This window comes from Pelodiscus sinensis, chromosome 3, assembly GCF_052426305.1.
Source record: "Pelodiscus sinensis isolate ZL-2025 chromosome 3, ASM5242630v1, whole genome shotgun sequence".
NCBI lineage: Eukaryota > Metazoa > Chordata > Testudines > Trionychidae > Pelodiscus > Pelodiscus sinensis.
In genome coordinates, this window is record NC_143054.1 from 57,099,508 (window position 1) to 57,113,065 (window position 13,558).

The 13,558-nt window shown below is 37.2% G+C and overlaps 1 protein-coding gene across 1 annotated transcript in view; it reads right to left on the reverse strand.

The window, feature by feature from the left end:
- The window catches only part of COL12A1 (collagen type XII alpha 1 chain), a 154,305-nt gene that overhangs the window by 27,698 nt on the left and 113,049 nt on the right, over window positions 1-13,558 (reverse strand). The window contains 6 exon segments of the mRNA XM_089777144.1: window positions 356-433; window positions 2,178-2,327; window positions 9,323-9,432; window positions 9,814-9,956; window positions 13,284-13,422; window positions 13,519-13,557. Of these exon segments, the coding sequence (XP_089633270.1) occupies window positions 356-433; window positions 2,178-2,327; window positions 9,323-9,432; window positions 9,814-9,956; window positions 13,284-13,422; window positions 13,519-13,557 (659 nt within the window).

Here is a 13,558-nt window from a genome sequence, read left to right on the forward strand (position 1 = left end):
TCAAAAATAAATGGGATTTTTTTAAAGCTCAATCATACAACTGATTTAACACAAATGAATGTGGGCATAATATACATAAGAGCAAGAAAGTTAATTTTTATTGAAAAATCGAATATATTTTTGACACTGTGTGATAATTGTCTCTCATCATTCTTGAGCCAAATTATTTCAGAACATTCTGACCCTATTTTTTTCCCACAGAAGACTTTGAAATATGGAGCTTGGCATTGCCAGCTTTGACAGTTGTGATTTAGACAGACTGGTGGTATGAAGCATAATAGCTGGTTAATATGAAAGTTGTCAAGTCTTTTATGAATACTATTTCCTGAATAAGATCTGGCTCACTTATACTTACCATTGAAGGAAGGTCACAGCATTTATCACGGCTAGTCCAAACAGCATTGCATACCATGTCAAAACTCTGGATTTCAAACTGTAAAACAAAGGAAATTTCTTTCATATTCTTTTATTCCTTGCAGCATTAATTAGAAAAGTTTCAAGAGAGAAGTAACCTAATATTAATATATTAAAGAATGAAGAGTCTACAGGATGCTCCATTTTGCACACAGTTAATATACTTCAACTTTACACAGCCATTTTTATAAGAATAAAAGAAAAAATGCCAAAAAATATAACGCTTTTCATTAATGCCAAGATTTACCTCAAGGACTAATGCTCCTGTTGACCTCCTGCTCCGTTCTGGAGCAAAAAGATAACTGAATACACAAATATTTCACAACACTTAATAAAGAATGCAGTTGCTACATCTGCTAAAGACTCAGATATCAACTTAGAATTTAGCCTAAGACTATCTGGACTAGCTTTAAGGACTGCAATCATTGGGTTGTACATAACCCAAATCCATGTGCAAAACTGACATCAGGGGAAATTTTTCAGCAGGAAAACAGAAAGGTAGAATATTGCCCTTAGATGGGGCTGCAGGATGAAAGTTTCCTGTCTTTCACCTATGGTGCCCTAATCCTGTAACCTAATCCCATGTTCTCACTAGAAACCCATTAGTGCCTGCATATAAAAAGGTTAGACTGATGAATTAAGGCTCTTATGAAGCCCAAAAAGTAGTACTGATTATCCCCTAACTATATAGTGAGCCCATTGTACTAGGACAACTGACATGGCTTTCATTGCAGCAGCAGTCATTCACCATAGATTGTAAAGCCAAAGGGACTACTGTGATTATTTAGACTAACCTCCTGTAACAGCCATAGGACTTCCCAGAATTAATTGCTCTTTGAAGAAGAGCAAATATTTTAGGGAAAAACAACAACCAATCTTGATTTTAAAAGTGCCAGCAATAAGTTGTTCCAATGGCTAGTTATCCTCACCTTTAAAATATTTGCACTTTATATACAGTCTGAATTCATCTAGCTTCATCTTCCACCCATTGTGACTTGTTAGATCTTTTTCTACTACAACAGAGTCCTTAAATATCAAATTTCTCATATTTGTTCTTGCAGCAATGTTCCCTCTAAACTGTGCTGTAATACAGCTTCACGGGTGATTAATCAGTCTCACCCCGTCAGTCAATTCTGGGGTCAGTCAATTCTGGGCATGGAGCCCTGAGCCTCTGACTGGGAGGGGCTGATAAATCACCTGTGAAGTTGTGTTGCTGCACAGCTAGGCTACACTGCAGCCTTTTGTCCGCAGAGACAATGCAAATTAAGTGCTCATTAGCATGTCTCATGCTGTCATTTGCATATTCTCTGCTGATGCTTTTTGCGGAAGAGGTTTTTGCGCAAAAACAAGCAGTGTAGACGGGGACGTTTTGGGCAAAAACCTCCTTTTGTGCAAGATCCTGTATACCTCCTTTTTTGAGGCATAAGGAGTCTTGCTCAAAAGGGGATTTTTGAGCAAAATGGCCCCGTCTACACTGCTTGTTTTTGCACAAAAACCTCTTCCACAAAAAGCATTGGCAGAGAATATGACATCCCGACACATGCTAATGAGCATTTTATTTGCATTGTCTCTGCCAACAAAAGGCTGCAGTGTAGACCTAGTCCTAGAGGGAACACTGTCTTGCAGTACAAAAAAGTGTACTAGATCTGGTGCCACAACTGGTGTTTTACTGGTCCATTCAAGTCCTTTCATTGAGAAAATCAATGTTTATACAGAAATAATTATGTTTTGAGTTAAGAAACAAATACAAGTTTATTGCTTACCGTTGCTGATTTCCGATCACCTTTCAACAGTTTTCCAAGTACTTCATAACCATCAGTTGTGATATTTCCAGCCTCCTTAATTGGTTTCTCTATTACTTCACTACAATCAACGTAAATCTTAACACTTGTTGGGGTTACAACAATATGAACCTTAAAAAAAAAGGTTTAAAAATAGCAATGTAACTAAAAGCCTGTGAATATACTTGACTTTTAATGATGTTTAGCTTTTTATGTATTTTCATATTATTTTTATTCCCTTTCCAGAACCTAGTTTCTAAAGGGGGAAAGTGCTAATTTCAGGAAAGTAGAGCACATATTGGCTGTTTTATAATAAGTCGAAAAATTGGTAAAATGAATAAACGAGTAAAATCAAGAAATAAAAGAATAGCATAATTTAAACCATAGAACTACCACAATCTATTGACACGAGTTTTAAAAGCTTGAATAAAAATGTTCTAAGACGGTAGGAAAGAAGTTAATGAAGAACAGAACTGAAAGAAATGAACGTAATGAATATTGCTGTAAGAGCTGGGACCACACAAGAGTTTTATGAGTCTGCTACTAATGTGTAACTAACAGATCTAATCTGATAGCTGAGACAATAGATTGTTATAGATCTGGATATCCAGTGTTCATGTCATACAGATGAGTCAGTCAAGGTAATGTCGTTACAAGACAACTCTGGTGAAGGGAGAAGAAAGGATTGGTGAAAAGGGGAACAAAAACCAACAAACATATCAAATGCACCAGAGAACAGAAAAGTGGAAAGAAGAAAAAAAGGAAAAGTAGGAGAAAGAAGAATGACCAAAAGAAATGAAATATAGGAGCAAAGGAAACAAGGCTATGGTGAAAGGAGAATGAAGTCTGTTATGAAAATCAGAGGTAATTAAAGGTAAAGAAGCAATATATGTAAAACATGTTGTTTTGTCCTGCTGTGACTGTACAGGGTTAAATACCCAGATTGTGAATGAATAAAATGAAAGAATGCCCCGCCTCCAAAATATTCAGTCCTTTACAGCTTGAATTCCCTCAGTCACTATGTTTATCTATGGATCAGAGGGGTCAAGCACTGCACAAACAGTAAAGGGGACACAAGAATCAGGAAACAAGTGACACACAGATGAGCTATCAGAAACACGCTCCTTTTTTGTTTCAAGTTGAGTTACTCTTGAATGTTTCTGTAACCTACTGGAGGGCTTGCTGATCACAAAGATGATTTGCCCACTGACTTCTTACTTATATCTGAAGTTTTGCCTATTTACCGAATTTGGCCAATACTGGCCAGAGGCCCATAAGTTTACTCATGACCCAGAGCAATAGAAAGGTTTCACAGGTCCCACATAACTCTGCCTGTTAAATGTTTACAGTTTAGGAGTGCTAAGAAGTAGACAATTCTTAAAGTATATCCTATTTATGTTCCAATTTTCCTCTTATCACAGTATATATGATGACTACTTCAAAAAGTTTGGCATAAAGTTTAAAGAAACAGAAATTCTTTTAAATGTCTTGAGTCTACAAGTGACTGGCCAATCTTCTGAGAATTAGCTGTTTTCCATGCGGAGCTGTTTCAAAGACATTAGCTTAGCTTACCTAAAACCCTCCAAACAATATATATTACTTTATATCATTAGAATAAAGACTTTACAAACTACCATCATGTTTTGGTCATTTTAAAATTCACTTAGTTTCACAACTTAATAATACTACATATACTATGAGCTTTTTAGTACAATTTTTGTGAAGTGAACAAAAAATGAACACATTTTGCAAAACAAGAATAGAAGTATAATCCAGCATGCCCAAAATATGTTATGGCTAGATAACTGGATATATAGTCCTGGATGGTGATGAATTCTCCCATAACAATAAATTTTAGGCATTATGACAAGATCCTAAATTTATTCTTATACAGTATTTGACACACAATTCAACTGTCATACAACTTTTACCAGTTGTATATTAAATTTAACCGTACCATAGATATAATTCACTTGAACTAATATATATTTAAAGTGTGCACATATTTTTCACCTGCACCAAAAGTTTATCTGCATATAGCAATTAAGTCTCACACCATATTACCAACTTATAAACAGATGGGTACAAACTAGAACAATGAATATGAATGCCAATGAACTTTGGAAATGTTTATATCAGTGCTGTACTATTAAACCCCCATTCAAAATAGGAAAAATACCCCATGGTTCCTTTTAGTTTTGTAGTGAAAACTTAATATGGGTTTCTCATTGACACTTGAGAACCCTCTCCAGGTCATCATTAGATCTGACTTGGAATCCAGGCTAGAATTTCATAGCTCAGTCACATCTGTAATTAAAATGTTTGCGTGTTTACCTAAAGTAAATCGTAAATATGTGATTTTTTTCAGTTTGAATTCTTTTTAACATCCTCTACTTTAAGAAAAACATTTCTTCCAATTTCTAACCAGATATGTACAACATCATTTCTGACTCAGTTCAGTTGCCATTTCTGGCACCAAAAAGTTACTAGCTTTCTTAGCTCCAATTAACTGAGCTATATCAACAAACTACATACACTACTGTCCTATTTTAAAAACTCACATCATAAGAAATAAAGGCATAAATGTGTTACAAAAATTTCTGTAGTCAACTGCTGGAAGACTGTAATCTAAAAGAAAATCTAGCATAGAACAATAAAAGAAATGTGTCTCTCCAAGAAGTTTATATGTAATTTTAATGGCTGAATCCAGGAGCCAACATTTTTCCTAAAGGACCTGCCAGATTCAATAGTCTTTACCATAGCTAAACTACACAAAGCCTACCAATATGCCGACATTAATTTCCCTTGTACCATTAGGTGTAGGTTAACTGCTTTTCACTGAATGAATCTGTAAGTCATCAAATGAAAACCACAAAAATGGTTTCTATTTTGGAATACATGTGGTCATATTTTAAAGTTTTATCATCTTTTTCATACTGGATAGCGATAAAAATTCTAAAGTTCAGTTTAAAATGTGTAAGAGACACCTTCCTTCCAAATCCCAAGAATTTCTACTAGCTGAAAGTGCAAATATTCTTTTTTACCATACACTCTTCTTTATTCCAATGCAAAACTTTCAAGTAATTGGTGTTCAAATAAACAAATATTATTTCAACTACCATAGGGACAACATGTCGATTTGGATAATTAGGATTTTCAGATACAGTGCATTCAGACATCTAAAATTATACTATATTAATAATCAACATGTCTGACATAGCATTCATCCCTTCATATGCACATGGGTCTTTGATTCCTGGTGGATGAGCAGGGTAGTCCCATCAAGCCATCATCAAGAGTCTGACTCACACACAGCTGTCAGGTTGGAGAAAGTCCAGTGACAAGATTCTGATCCCAATTATGCTGATGTGAGATCCAGAATACCTCCAATGAAGTCAAAATTACTCCAGATCGATGCTGGTATAAATAATCTCAGAATCTGGCCTACTGATTCAGTTCTGGGACTAAGGCACAACGAAACATTCTGCCCCATCAAAGAACAGATACATATTTCAATTGCCCTTATAGAATAACTTAGTAGCCTGTTTATGGACCTGGATTTTCTTGTAGACTGCAAAGGACTGCTGCTCCTGAATTATTGGTGGTCTGGTAAGTATCTGTACTTATTTAATGACAAAAACATCGAATGCTGCATTCCTATCTTGCCTTCCTAAATGTAGTAAATGCACACAAGTAGCTCCCTATCTTTTTATTTCCATGAGTTCTGATTTCTAAGCTGATTTTTATTACAAGCAATATCAGAGAACTTTGTCACCCTTACTAAATTCATAGTAGAATGCTAAGAACAACATGTTGCTGGCTGTGAATGTCTTTAATGATGGTAACCGCAAATGAACATTGGCAGCCCAGCGCTCAGAGCTTTAGACAAATGACTCAAGTATTTTATATTCCTCTAGAACAGAAGTTTGAATTCTGAGACTGACATCTGGAATAAGACATATTAAGTGCTAATACGGTATGCATTTTATAAGTGATTTTTGTTATAAATATGCATATTACTTTAAGGCCAAGAAAAATATTTATACTACATTTTATTGACAGTATTACTCCATTTATGTATAAGGACAAAACTACTTAAAGTTCAAGTATGTTACTGAACTGTCACAGAAAGAAAGACAAAGGGCTGAAGGACAAGCATAAAAAAAGAGACCACCCTAGATTTAGGTCCTATGCAGCTGTGATTCAACCTACTTACGACATCTTTCCCAAAGTCCCTGGGATAAACATTTCTTAAAGTGGAGAAAGAAAAGTTCACTACAACAGAAAGGACATGTACCCAAGATGATGTTTTTGGCAGTAGACTGTGCTTGTTAAATTGCAAAAAAGCTAGCAGTGAGCGACTTTTATTCACTTGTGTTTTAATTAGGTGTGAGGATCATGGTTCAACATAGAATGCTGGCACAAAAAAACCCTCCAGTTACTACAGAAAAAAAAAATTTAGTCTGCTTTCACTGAGGTCCCTAGGAGTAGGATAGGGTCACAATAAGATCTGGATCAGCTAGCAATAGTAGCAATCTTATTTTAGTATCAATAAAGGTATATTCTGCAACCACATGCAGTGGTCAGAAGAAAGCTAAGGAAAAGGGAAAGAAAAGCAAAGAGGACATATATTCCAGCTGACTGAAAATGTCATTGTAACTCATTTTTGTGGTCTACTTAAAAAAGTAGAAAGAGATGTTTAGGACTATGTATTCATATGGTCTTGGCCAGACTCTTTCAACTCCTTGTTCAGATCAAATTTTCAGAAATAAGTAGCCAAAAAAATGGATATGCGTAAACTGTGCATAAAATTACTATAACTGTGTGAAACTGGGGTAACAGTTAAACATCTCGTTATTTATGCATTATACAATTCTGAAACTCTGGGTTTTAGTCAAAATATAGTATTTACATTAGTTATTTCTTTTGACCCAATGTTCCCCTCTATATTTTTCCTATTAAGCCACTGCCTATTCAGGTGCCAACCCCCTGCATAGCAAACAAGAAGCAGAGGTATTTGTTGTATATGTATCCTGCTCACACACACTAACTATATCAAAGAGACATTATAAAAGTTGGTGTTGGGTGCGTTTTACAGATGGGTATTCTGAGATAGTGAAAAGTTAAAGGAATCAATCAAGTTCCCAGACTAAGCTGGCTGCATACAGAAGAATAGAATTCTGATCTCCCGACTCTCTGTGCTCTGCTCAACCAACAGATACACTTACCTCATTCATCTAAATGAGCCTAAGGCTGACTACGAGCTGGCACAGATCTTAATTTTGAGAAATCAAGCAAGTTTTCATTTCCCTTGACTCAAGGCACAGCTGTAACTGGAAAACATTTGAACAAAGCTTCTATGCACATGCTGGAAGCTGAAGATGATGATACAGACAGGAGAGATTCTGGAGCTAGCTTTCAAAGAAGTCCGAGTTCCAGCTCAAGAAAACATGCTTGAAAACAGACTTTATCAACCACTGGGTGCTTATGCCTCTTGCTCCATATTTGTCATCTTAAGAAGTAGGTTGTGTCCACGAAACCTATTTATATTTTTTGTTAGTCTAGGGTATGTCTACACTAGCCCCCTAGTTCAAATTAGGCAGGCTACTGAGGGCGACCAAAATTGCAAATGAAGCGCGGCATTTAAATATCCCACGCTTCATTAGCATATTCCCGGGTGGTCGCCATTTTGGAAATTGACTAGCCCGGACTAACCACCCGCGTCTACACGCGGCAGTGAAACGGGAGTTCGAAGTAAAGCCCTTAATTCAAATTAGCAGTTAAACCTCATTCCAGGAGGAATAACAGCTAATTCGAGTTAGGGCATTACTTCGAACTCCCATTTCATTGCCGCGTGTAGATGCGGGCAGTTATTCCGGGCTCGTCAATTTCCAAAATGGCGACCACCCAGGAACATGCTAATGAAGCACGGGATATTTAAATTCTGCACTTCATTTGCAATTTCAGTCACCCTCAATAGCCTCCCTAGTTCGAAGGCTAGTGCAGACATACCCTAAGTGCCTGTCTACACTAGAAAATAATTTTGAAATAACTTATTTTGAAATAATAACACCTGAAATAACTATTTTGAAATATCAGAAGGGTAACTGTGTTAGTCTGAATCTGCAAAAGCAAGGAGGCATCCTGTGGCACCTTACAGACTAACAGATTTATATTTTGAAATAGTGTGTCCATACTACCGGAAGCCTCAAAATTAGTCTGCACTACCTCCACTTAAAGAACCAGGAAACACTGGGAAGTAATTACTTTGAATGACTCTGGGGAGTAGTTATTTTGAAATAGCAGCTGTGGAGCATCCACACTACACTATTTTGAAATAGCTATTTCAAAATAAGCATTATTCCTCATGACAAGCACAAGTTATTATTTTGAAATAAAGGGCTTGGTAGTGTGGATGTTCCGCTTGTTATTTCAAAATAAGGGGAGTTATTTCAAAATAACTCCCTAGTGTAAACCAGGGCTAAAGAGCTACAGGAACACTTGCTTTTTAAGCTTTTTTTTTTTTTAAGTTATAGAGTACCCCTTCTGAGACTTCTCCAGATACAGTAATCTGCTCTTAATTAAGTGAGGGACACCTTTGTGAAAATTCATACTGAATAGTTTACACTCAATATTTCAAAAGCCAATGCACTTAGTATAATTACTGGTCATTACATGTATTATGTTTGTTAAGCACCTAACTCCAATTCAAATAGCTATTTATCTTTTAAACTACAGATGCCTCATAAATGACTGCATAGTCTCTCACCCAAACATATTTCTTCATGCTTTATTTCTTTTCTCTGTCATTCCCAAAGCTCCTCCCAATCTTTCCTCTCTATAGATTCCTTTCCCTATTTTCTGCTTCACAATTTTCTTGCTGTCTCACATGTTTGGAAGAGTCTCCAGCCTCTTGTCCACAGATGGCTCTCCCTCCACACCTTTGGCACATTCATTCTAACACTGGACCCCATGACATTTCCACTGAGATCAATAGGAGCTTTGAAAAATACTATGTAAATTTATGTTTCAGTATAAAGTATAGCTACCACCGCTCTTTTGTTTGCTTGTTTGTTTAACAGAGAAGCACTCTGAAAAACAATATGCATATAATTTTAATCCTTTACCTTGTGGAAGCTTCCATAAAAGAGTTTCTTTACTTCATTATCATCAAAAGTTACTGTCTGAACTTCTCCCCTTGTATCCTTGTTAAAGAATGACAGTAATTTGGTGGAAGCTGTAACAAGAAAATACAATAAATGAATGTAATTTGGGGCACAGTACTAATGTTATTCAAAGACGAGAACTCTGCCACATTAGAAATATACATACATATGTACAGATCTGCCATGTATACTTTTATACAGAGGGATTACTAGGATAATTTTAAAGACCTGGATTTGAGAAAGTGTACAATCCATTGATCTAATAATAATAACAATAATTAAAAAACGTGCTTTAAAATATTTTTGAATAATTAATTGAAATATAATATTTTAAAATTCTTATAGAACACAAAGCAATATTTTTTTCCAGGTAGGAATATTTGGTTTTGAAGGCAAAACAACTGAAACGCCTATATACAAATTTGCTATGCAATAAGTAAAACTGTCCTTACGGTCAAGAATTACTCCAACTTGCGGTTTTAAATCTCTGTCTGTAATCTGCCAAACTGCAAATGGCTCAGTGGGGGTTTCTGAAAGAAGGCGGAACAGCAGTATAATAGTGTAAGCCCGTGGCAGTCCATCTGGATGAAGCTCACTGTGAAAAGAACACAAGGATATTTTGCATCAAACAGGAGAAGAAAAAGGAAAGAGTGGCATCATTTTCACTTTTTTTTTTTTTAGAAAAGACAGAACATACTCAAAATGGAAAAATTACATCGTTTAGCAAAGCTCAGAGTGTTAAACCTTTAATCAAACAGCAAAGCATTAAGCAAACAGAAATCACATTGTAGGCTATGCTAATACTTTAACTCCAAGCCTGCATTAGAGTGGCAGTGGGGAGGAACTGATGCCGAGTCACTAAAAATAAGCATTCTAAAGGCATTCTGGTTGACATAGCCAGGGTTCCAATGCCTGACTGCTATTACATTTACAGGATGTGGAGTAGGTTGCTCCCATATAAACTCAGTAGGTGACCAGCAGGGTCATAGACTACTTGCCCTGCATATCCCATTTTGAGTAGTCAGGCACTGGGGAGCACAAGGAACTCAATTGGCTACGTCTATATTGGCCCCTATTCCGTAATAGGGATGCTAATGTAGCACTTTGGAATAGGCAAATCCGCGGGGGATTTAAATATCCCCGCGGCATTTGCATTAACATGGCTGCCACTTTTTTCCGGCTTGTAGATAAGCCGGAGAAAAGCACCAGTCTGGACGCAATCCTCCGGAAAATAAGCTCTTTTCCGGAGGATCACTTATTCCTACTTGAAAGTCCAGACTGGCGCTTTTCTCCGGCTTATCTACAAGCCGGAAAAAAGTGACAGCCATGTTAATGCAAATGCCGCGGGGGATATTTAAATCCCCTGTGGATTTGCCTATTCCAAAGTGCTACATTTGCATCCCTATTACGGAATAGGGGCCAATGTAGACACAGCCAATTGTGACTAGCTCACATGCAAAGGGTGCAGTGGGAGAAGGAGATATTACATGTATTCCACAGATATAATGCAGCATTTGGGGCACACTTTTTTTTTTTGTCATTATCTTTGTGTTTTTAGGCTTCTGTCATGAACAATGTTGGATGTCAAATGACAGAAAGCCAAAAATAAAGAAAAAGTATGTTAAAGGGCACCTGGAGGCTTGGCTGATCAATGTTTGAAGTGAAAAGGAAGCAGAAGGCTGGATGTGAGGGAAACTGTGAGGAGGGACAATTTTTGTTTCCATTTAACCAACAACAGTGCTGATGCTATTACTGATGAAAATATGCTATTGCCTGAGAGGGCCACATGGCCCCATGAGCTAAAACAGAAAAACCTCAAAAACTGGTAGTGAAGCTTCTATATATTTTGGAATGAGCTGACAGCCCCTTACACTTATTATCATTCTACTACAGTAACCATACTGTTACTTCATCAAAAGGTGGCTGACAAACTGGGGAAGATAAGCAAGTGAACATAACAAATCTATTTCTAGTTCAATATCAAAAGATAACTCAGATATTGATGCAAGTGTGCCATTAGGATTCCTAGGGAGCACTAATTTCCTGAACACTATAGTTTAAATTGAATGTAATTTTTACGCTTTTTATAATATATATGTACCAAGAAGATCCCACAAAGTCTTTTTTTGCTTGCTCGCACTCTCACTCTTTTTTTCGACCTACACTCAGCCAGCCAGCCAGCCAACACTTCAGTATTTTTCCTAATTTGAATACACAGAAAATATCTCACTGAGATCTCAATAAGATACAGGTTTTGTCTTAATAAAATGGTACAGCAAGTTATAAGGGTCTACTGAATGAAAACTATCTGCACCTTATGAGTATTGCAATAGCCAGAAAACCATAGATCTTTGCTCCTTCCCAGGCCAAGCTACTAAAGAGAAAGACATGCAGACTGAAAAAGGCCAGAAAAGTCCCTAAATACTCTGCCTCAGCACACTGAGAATTGAGGAAACTGGCAAGGAGTAAGGGGAAAGAGCCTGCTTAAATGTATCTTTATATTTGGCAATTCTTCTATGTTAGCACCACCCCTTCTATCCATGCTGGCAGGGTTGCATGTATAGCTGTTAAAAGTTCCTATAACAAATAGAGTTACAAATAGAGTTACATGACCAAAAAAATGGTGTGGGGAAGAGGAGGAAGTTTCTAGACCTGCCCTCTGACACAGCCATGCTAAATTCTAAACTTTGCCTAAGTGGGGAGAAAAACTTCTGGTTCTTCCCTTAGCGGTGGGAAGGGAAAGTGGGTTTCTTCTCCATGATGGGACTCTTATTCTAGCTAACTTTTTTTTGTGAGCACCACATGACTCTTCTCATTATCTCTACAATTGAGTTCTAGAACAGAGTGGTCAGCTAAGGAAGACCAGCTTCAGGTCACAGATCCCTGAACAAATCTTATCCGTTTGTCCAATATGGTGACGGATGGTGTCACACACCTCTGATCATAGGCAGAAGAGTGTTGCCTGTTACGACTGTTAAAAAATAGTACTTATGCCTTAGAATCAGAACCAGTCTTCCTAACTAAGCGGGTTTTTTGTACAAGCAGACAAAGGCCAGTTTTTCATTGCATACGGTCTGTAATGCGGATTAAATTAATTAACTAAAGTAGACTTGGTTATATGAAGCATCTTCTTGAGAAAAGAACAAGAACTATCTTTTTGTTCTGTGTTCACACAATGCCTAACAGAATGGGGTCCTGATGCAAAACTGGGACTCCTAAACATTACAATAATAGAAGTAACAACCACAATGAAGATGGAATTAACAATTTAAAGACCACTAATAAAGGAACCAAATAACATTTAATCAAAGCAATGATTGCACATTTTTCGGGGTATATTTCTTGGATTTCAGTAAAAACAAAAACAAAATAAAAACACATCCTTCAGCAATTATTAATCCTATCACTTACAAATTCTCTTATCTTTCCCCGCTTGCACCCGTACACAAAGGCTACGTCTACACTGCACACTTTTTGAGCAAGAACAACTGTTCTTGCACAAAAACATGCAGAGCTTCTATACTGCACGAGTGTTCTGGAGTAAGTAAATTTACAGTACAGCGTTGAAAAACAGGGCTTCTTCTGGAAGAGTTATTCCTCTCCCCATGAGGAATAAGCCCTCTTGCGCAAGAGCTTTTCCACAAGAAGACAGTGTAGACAGGCAACAGGAGTTTCTTGTGCAAGAAACCTCTATGGCTAAAATGGCCATCAGAGCTTTCTTGCGCAAGAGAGCATCCACAGTGCCATGGACAGTTTTGCGCAACAGCACATCTCTTGTACAAAAGGTCATAGCAATGTGGACGCGCTCTTATGGAAGACCTTTTGCACAAGAACTCTTCCGCAAAACAGTTCTTGCGCAAGAAGCCTGCAGTGTAGATGTAGCCAAAGTGTTCCAGAGAAACAGGTTAAATAGATAACTTACGACGTAGGCTGACTGATGAAGGCATTTCTGTGGAGCCTGTATGCCACATGGCTAGGGAATGATCCTGATTCCATTGATACTCCTTGTACAGAGGCGAAATGCTTTTCTGTTAGGTTATATGATTCCAACATCTTGAAACCTTTGGGAAGGGAATTCAATTGGGATAAATTATGATAAATGGGGAAAAAAAGCTTCAGAATTATCCTGAGAGAGAATGTTTGTATATGATTCTTACCAGGTGAAGTATATCCCTCCAAGTAAATGAGAGGACAAGC